This window comes from Nicotiana tabacum, chromosome 22 (assembly GCF_000715075.1).
Source record: "Nicotiana tabacum cultivar K326 chromosome 22, ASM71507v2, whole genome shotgun sequence".
Classification (NCBI taxonomy): Eukaryota; Viridiplantae; Streptophyta; class Magnoliopsida; order Solanales; family Solanaceae; genus Nicotiana; species Nicotiana tabacum.
Window position 1 is genome coordinate 41987835 of NC_134101.1, and position 8022 is coordinate 41995856.

At 36.5% G+C, this 8022-nt stretch overlaps 1 protein-coding gene across 1 annotated transcript; it reads right to left on the reverse strand.

The window, feature by feature from the left end:
* Positions 1-4741: 4741 nt before the first annotated feature.
* Positions 4742-7154, reverse strand: LOC107811594 (premnaspirodiene oxygenase-like). Its single transcript, XM_016636558.2, has 2 exons — positions 6143-7154; positions 4742-5732 (listed from the first exon to the last, which is right to left on the reverse strand). Exons 1-2 carry the CDS (start codon positions 7052-7054, stop codon positions 5109-5111), a joined length of 1536 nt encoding a protein of 511 aa, XP_016492044.2. The 5' UTR covers positions 7055-7154; the 3' UTR covers positions 4742-5108.
* Positions 7155-8022: the final 868 nt, after the last annotated feature.

The window sequence follows — 8022 nt, forward strand, 5'->3', positions numbered from 1 at the left end:
GGTCATGTATCTTTTGTTTCTCATGTACTGTATTTTGAGGTATAGCCGGGGCCTTGTTGCCGATATTTTCATATTACTCTTCCATTCTACTTAGAGGCTCCGTAAACAGGTTGTGGGTTTGTGTTTGATGTTGAGGAATTGAACTAGAAATGGTTGTATTTGGAAATCATGTTTTTCATTAATTCTATAAACTCGTAATATTTTGGAAATTATGAATGAAGCTGCTAATGGGAATGAAATGGAAGTTATTAATGAAATCTTTTCAGTGTTGATTAATGGAGTGCATATCCTCTTTATTCATGGAGGAGTTTGGGTAGACGGTAATCTAACAGGCTTGCTCGGCCGGGTTCTCTCGGTTGAGTGCTGGTCGCGCTCCCCAAGTTTGAGGCGTGACAAATTATGTCTTTGACAAAAAGAAAAACTTCACCCATGTTCCCCAAACCATTGCTAGAAATATTGAGCACTATCATGTTGATGTCTACCACAGGGACAAGGGGAAAGCACTGCAATACATATTACATGAGAGCCTCCACCTAATGGATCCTATAAGCTAAACACAGATGGGGCTGCTTGCCATAAAATAGAAGTAGGAGGGGCTGGGGGAGTCTTCAGGAACAACAGGGGTGATTGGGTGCTAGGATACATAAGGGATTTACCACATACCACCAATATAGAGGTTGAACGTCATGCCCTCTGGCAAGGTCTCAAAATAGCCCTTGACCACAACTTCACACCTCTACAAATTTTTAGTGACTCTGAACAAGTTGTAAGGATGATAAATGAGGGAAACCTCCACTATAACTCTATTATCTTTAAATGCAAGTCACTAATAGAGCAATTAGGGAATCCATCACTAGAACATAATTGCAAAGAGTTGAACCAAGTAGCAGATCTCCTCGCAAAGGAAGGAGCAGCAAAGAAAATGTTTGGAAAGACATATATTTTGGCAGTTCCTCCGATGTTTGTAAACAAGGCCCTGTGGGAAGACATCCTAAGAATTGTTTTTGTACGTAACATCAGGGATAATCCCAATGTAATGCAAAACAAATCAAAATGAAAAATCTCTCAAATAATGGTATAACTATTTTTGTTGTATTCATATAATTATCCAGTTTACCAAAAAAAAACTCCAATTGGCCTTTTTGCAGGATATAGATTAATCAACAATCTTTGACAGACAATTTGTCATGTTTCTAAAAACATACAATCTCTTTAATATAAATGCCTCGAAATTAATTGCATCTTCAACATTCTTATTGATGCAATAGTGATAAATCAGCCATCTTTTACAAACAATTCACTTCAATAGTGATTATAAATCCTTAACTCTTTCTTCTTAATTTTGGATTGATCAACAAAACCTTTCTCTTGTTGAACCCTCATGTCACGACCCAATTTCTCCTACAGGTTGTGATGGCGTCCAACGTCGTCGCTAGGCAAGCCAACGGTGAACTATCCACATATTTATTCCTTTTAATAAGTTCAAAGTAATTGATTTAGATTTATTATGTAAATAAAAAAACTGGAAAATTTAATAAAGTAAAGCGTAAACTAATAAAAGAGCAAGTATGATGAGATAAATACTCAAAAGTCATAAATTGTCTACTAACATGTTCCCAAGACCCGGTGCCACCAGTGTATGAGCAACTAGTAGAATATACAAAACACCTAAGCTGTTGTCTGAAAGTGAGATGGACGGAAAACAAATACAAAAGAGAGAGACTATGGGTGCTACAGAATGGACTCAGGGAGTAGCTCACCACTAAGCCTCCGGATAACGGGGGTGCGCGCCTGAATGGATACCAGATGCACCTACCTCAGATCCTGCATGATTAGTGCAGAAGTGTAGCATGAGTATATAAATGACATGTACCCAGTAATTATCCAATTTAACCTCGAAGAAGTAGTGACGAGGGGTCGACATCGATACTTACTATGGGTCAACAAATAAAATACAAAAATTTTAAATAGGCATGGAATATATGAATAATAATAATAATACAATAGCAAGCAGTGAATAAATGATTCTTTAACTGATAGTAAATTTCAGAGTCTCCAACTAGCACTTACTAGTTCCAAAGCAATTTCGGTCATTAAATAGATTATAACTTCTCAAGCCATAAAATAATATCAAATGTAATCGGGCTCCGAGTATTATCACGCACAATTTATGCTGAGGTCGTACGACCCGATCTAAAATACTATGTACATTGCCGAGGGTCGAATAGCACGAACCATAGATGCATCTATTATATTGCCGAGGAGAACGCCCTCGCTCCCATGAGAGTAGAGAAGTATACCTCGCTCGCGGAAGTACTTGCTTAGAGTTATTATGTATTTCCTCAACTCTTCCCATAAATAAGAAATCTAAATATAAAATTTGCAAACTTTAAAATCCCTAGCCTCAACTCTACTCAAAACAATTAATATGCGTAATAAACACAATGGTACAATTAAGGTATGATGTGGATCTAAGTCTACCCGGACATATCATGGAATATAGCTACGCATAAACATATCATGGAATCCGCATATTTAACTTTAAAATAGGTGGAGTTTACTTACCTTGTATTGTAGATGAGATTCCTCCTCAAAAGTGCTCTCAAAATCACCCAAAACCAAATTAAAGTGTGAGGAAAAAGGCCTAAGTCTCGGATTAAAAGTCATCATTGCCCAGCGATTTCCTCTTCTGCGGACCTAGGGTCGCACCTGCGGAAAAATCCATCGCATGTGCGGTTCTCACTAAGGTTGGGCAAGTCCGCATCTGCGGAGAATCATGCGGACCTACACATCCGCTTCTGCGAAAACTGCCTGCATCTGCGCACTCGCGCCTGCAGATGGACCTACGCTCCTCCGATCCTAGGCTTTCCTGGCCTCGTCCGCATCTGCGACCACTTTCCTCGCATATGCGTTCACTGCTCAACCCACTCCAGGCCGCTTCTGCATTCACTTCTTTTGCACATGCGGCCAAACCCTCCGCATGTGCTATGATACCAACACAGCAGCAGGTCCAGCAACTCAACCAAAGTCCGAAATTATCCGATTCGCACCCGAGCCCCCTCTCCCCCCCGAGTCCCCATCTAATTACATTAACACATCCAACAACATAATACGGACTCGCTCGTGCGATCGAAACACCAAAATGACATCTACAATCAGGAATCAGACGCCAAAATGCATGAATTCAACATGAAACTCAAAAACTACCAAAAATACTTCCGCGCGTCCGATTCCTATTAAATCAACTCGGAATGACGTCAAATTTTGCGTTCAAGTCATAAATTCCCACACAGAACTATTCCTAAGCTCGAAATCCCAAACGGACCTCGATAACACCAAAGTTTACTCCAAACCAAATTTAAAGAACTAGAAAAATTTCAATTAACCAACTTCCCACATTGAGCGCCGAAATGCTCCCGGGTTACCCGAAACTCGAGCCGAACACACGCTCAGGTTTGAAATCGTCATACGAACCTATTGGAATCTTCAAATCCCGGTGTCGAGGTCATTTACTCAAAATGTTGACTCAAGTCAAATTTGGCCTCCCTAGGCCAATGTTAAGGAACTAAGTGTTCCAATTTCAACCTGAACCCTTCCAAACTCGAACTAATCATCCCCGCAAGTTATAAAACAGTAAAAGTACGTACGGGGAGTTTTATTTAAGGAAACGAGGATCTAGAAATCAAAACTTACTTGTAGGGTCGTTATATCTCATGCTTCTTTCATCACTAGATTTAGTTTGACGATCAAATAACGTTTCTCGTGAAACACTGTCCTTTTTCAGAGATGCACCGATTGCAATCAAATCATCATTTATAGTCACCTCAGAAAATATTGGCAAACTAATTTGGATATTATTTGACTCCACTCTGCATTTAATGGTGTCTATACCATGGCAAAAAATTACCTCTACCTTCGCTTCTTTTTTCCTCGATTTTTGAATTCTAGCCTTCTTAGCTTGATTTATTTTCACCACATTTGATGTGTCTTTGTTTTTTGGGTTAATTATCTTTTGCAATGTCTTCCTCTACTGTCTCATCTCTCTATTGATTTAGAAATTTCTCACCCGTTCACCTTCTAATTCATCAAGTGTTAAAAGTGTTACTATCTTGGTCAACTCAAAAATCGTCTTTTTGGTATAAAATTTTAAACTTAGAAACTGCAGTATCATTTTAACAACAATAACTTCTCCCACTAGCGCTCCATTGATCTTTGCATTGCCGATTTGTTTAATTATTGTAATAACTTCTTTGACAGACTATGTTGGTCTCATTTGAGCCAACTCAAATTATCTCCCCTAAATTCCTGCAGTTTTTACTTTCTCAAATCTAAAACTCCGATATATAAATACAATTCAACCTTGATGTTGAGATAATGGCATGCCTTAAAAATCTAATTTCCTATATTTTTCAATTCTTTAAACGCTTCAGCTGTCAATGCTATACACTCAAGGAGTTCCACAAATCCTTTATCAATAATATCCCACAATCTAATAGCTTTAAAAGAAAGTAATCATATGTTGATACCAAGCTTCAAACTCTTGCCATCAAACACAAAAACGTGACAATTAGGTAAATATGGAGTATCCATATTTTTTTTAAACATTTTATAAAATCTCGCACATGCTCTGATTAGAATCTCACATAAGCCTGATACCAATTTAAATGATTTTAATACCACAAGAATAATTTAGGCACAATTGAAAATTTCTAAAGACTAAAAATTTATCAAACTAGAGAGAGGACGTGACAGGAGGCTTTTTTATTCACTCATAAACTCTTTAATCTCTATACAATATAGCTACCTCTCAACCTTAGAAAATATGTAGCAGCACCGCTATTTATAATATTACAAATCAAATTTGACTAGAATAAGAAAACTTATTCCTATATGATTTTTGACTGTAAATCCTAATTAAACATGAATTAAATAAACTAGTAAATATTACATCCTAGATAATATAAGAATATTAATTAATTTTTTTTAATATCCAACAATATTTATGGCGTTCTTCGAAGATACAAATGGATACACATACATAAATAAAGCGAAAACAAGATGAGGAATTGCAGAGGCCCTGCTGACATTTCACCGTTCCAATGAAAACACTAAAATTCTGCATCATTTTTATAATTTGTGGCAACTAAATATAAGTCTTTCTGTTTTGCTGCACTTAATCCACGTGTTTCAGTCATATCCAGATCTTGTGAATTAGTTTCATGTGGAAGTTCCCATTCAAAGTGTTGGAGCAATTGGGCCAGTGGAAGTCCAACATTAACTAAACCAAATTGTATTCCTGGACACATCCTTCTTCCTGCACCAAATGGAATAAACTCAAAGTGATTTCCCGTAAATTCGATAGAAGAGTTCTTAAATCTCTCTGGTATAAAACTTTCAGGATCATGCCAACTTTCAGGATCTCTCCCAAGTGCCCATGCATTGACAATTATTCTTGTCTTAAGTGGTATAGTGTATCCATCAATATCTGTTTGCTCCCTACATTCCCTTGGTGGTAGAAGAGAAACCGAAGGATGTAGCCTTAGTGTCTCCTTAATCACTAAGTTTAGGTATGTCAATTTTTCAAGATCTTCTTCATCATACTTTTTCTTTCCCTTAAAGACTTGTCTTACTTCACTTTGAGCCTTGGCCATAATATTTGGGTTCTTAATCATTTCTGACAATGCCCAAATAATAGCTGTTGATGAAGTTTCACTTCCAGCAAGAAAAATGTCCTACATCGACAAACAAATAAATAAAGTCAATGCACTTATATATTTGATTTAGCAACATACATTTGATGATTTGATTAACGATCATCTTTGCATTTTTTATGTTGAGCATGGAAGAATAACCAATTGACCTGTAACAATTAGTATTATAATTTTCTGTGATTTCTATTTAATTTTATTTTTGTGATTTATATTCTTATTTTATTAATTAATAAAATAATTAAATTAAAAAATTATGGGGCTTGCGCAACGAGCCACGGGGATTACAGGTCGCTCCATGTCAAGTAAAACACTTCTTTTTATGCTGGCACCTTTTACAACACTAGTAGTAGTAACTAGTTATATTAAGAAAAAGAAGAAAAGAATAGAAAGGCAGGGTTACCAAAGATATGAGAATATGGGAGCAAACTTACGAAAATCACTGCTTTTATGTTGTCATTTGTGATTGGAAATTGAAGTTCAGCGTTCTCTTTAATTCTTAGGAAAACATCAACCAAGTCTTCACCTCCGAACTCACCAATTCCCTTGTTCCCAGCTGCTTTATTTTCAATATGCTCATTTAAGATGTCCTCCATGATTTCATCAACCTTACGATGTGCATTCACCAATCTAGATTTCACACCGCTCATTTTGTGAAGTAACTTCCAAGAAGGAAACAAATCAGCCACATCAAATCCTCCTGCTAATTCGAGTACTTCCTTCATCAATTTCATAAACTCGTGTCGATCTTTGAATACATTACCGAAGGCTGCTCTACCAGTAATAGAGTTGGTTAACTGAAATATTTTTTCTGTTAAGTTGACTGGAGAACCCCTCATTGAACGAATTGATGAGATGAGGCTTGAAAGCTCATCTTGTCGAATTGCACTAAATGACTTGACCATCTTCGTACTTAGGAGTTCTAGAATGCAAATTTTACGCATTTGTCTCCAGTAGTCACTATATTGGCTAAATACGATGTCTTTATTGTTGTAAAATATGATGTTTGAGGATGTAAGTTGTGCCCTATTAGCAAAGGCGAGATCGTGAGTTTTTAGAACTTGTTTAGCCATACTAGGTGATGATATGATTACAGTAGGAGCTTGCCCAAGTTGCAAGTACATAAGAGGTCCATATTTTTGTGCTAAACTTCTAAGAGTGCGATGTGGAACTTCTCTTCCCATCAAGTGATGCAAACTTCCAATAATGGGAAATCTCCATGGACCTGGTGGCAACCTTTGTTTTCTGTTTCGACTCCATTGTCTAACTAGAATAACAAGGGAGGACAAAAAGAGAAGCAATGAAACTAAGTAATTGGAAAGAGAGGATGAGTAAAAAATCTCCATTGAACACTAAGGAAAGAAAAGGAAGCTTATGATGCATAGATATTGCTTTAACTAACTTTAGCTGCTTTTATAATGGCTCAATACTCAAATATGTGACTTAATTAAAGAAGCCAAAACTCTCCCGATTTTTTATACTAATACCATGTCGGGTGGTCTATGTAGCGCTAAGAATCCACATGGATATCCATTCTAAGTAGAATTTAACTAGTTCGTCCTTTCAGTTTTACTTGATACGTTTTGACTTTTTACGTTCCTTAAGAAATAATAAATAAAGTACATAATTTACCATGATATTTATATTAATTGATGCATATTTTATTGGATTTGAAAAAATAATTTAAAATTAGCAATAAATATTGTGGGTATAACAGAAATTTTTTTTTGTCTTCTCTTGATATGCGTAAAGTGACAAGTAAAAATAAAAATCTATTTTTAGTATACATGCCAAGTAAAAGTGAACGGAGAGAGTAATAATCACCAATGGTGTAAAGAACTTCTACACTATTAAATTATATTTACATGCTATAATATGTAATTTGCCTTATTTCTAGAGTATAAATTTTATATATTGTCGGTGTAAAAAGATTTATCATTGGGTCACTTAATAAAGGCAACAGGGGCGGCTCAACAGATCTCGGGGCCTAAGGCGAAATCATATTCGGAGGCCCTTAATCCCAGCATAATCTCAATAGTGGGATCTAGGGAGAGTAGTTTGTATGCAGACCTTACCCCTACCCTGGAGTAGAGAGGTTGTTTCCGATAGTCCCTCGGCTCCCTCCCTCCAAGAACTCCCCACCTTACTCTTGGGGTGACTCGAACTCACAACCTCTTGGTTGGAAGTGGAGGGTGCTCACCAATAGAGCAACCCACCCTTGTCAAATATACTAATTAATGAGGGAAGAAAATTATCATAATTTATAAATTTATTATATAAAATAACCTCAATCAAGTAACAAAAAATGTACTGT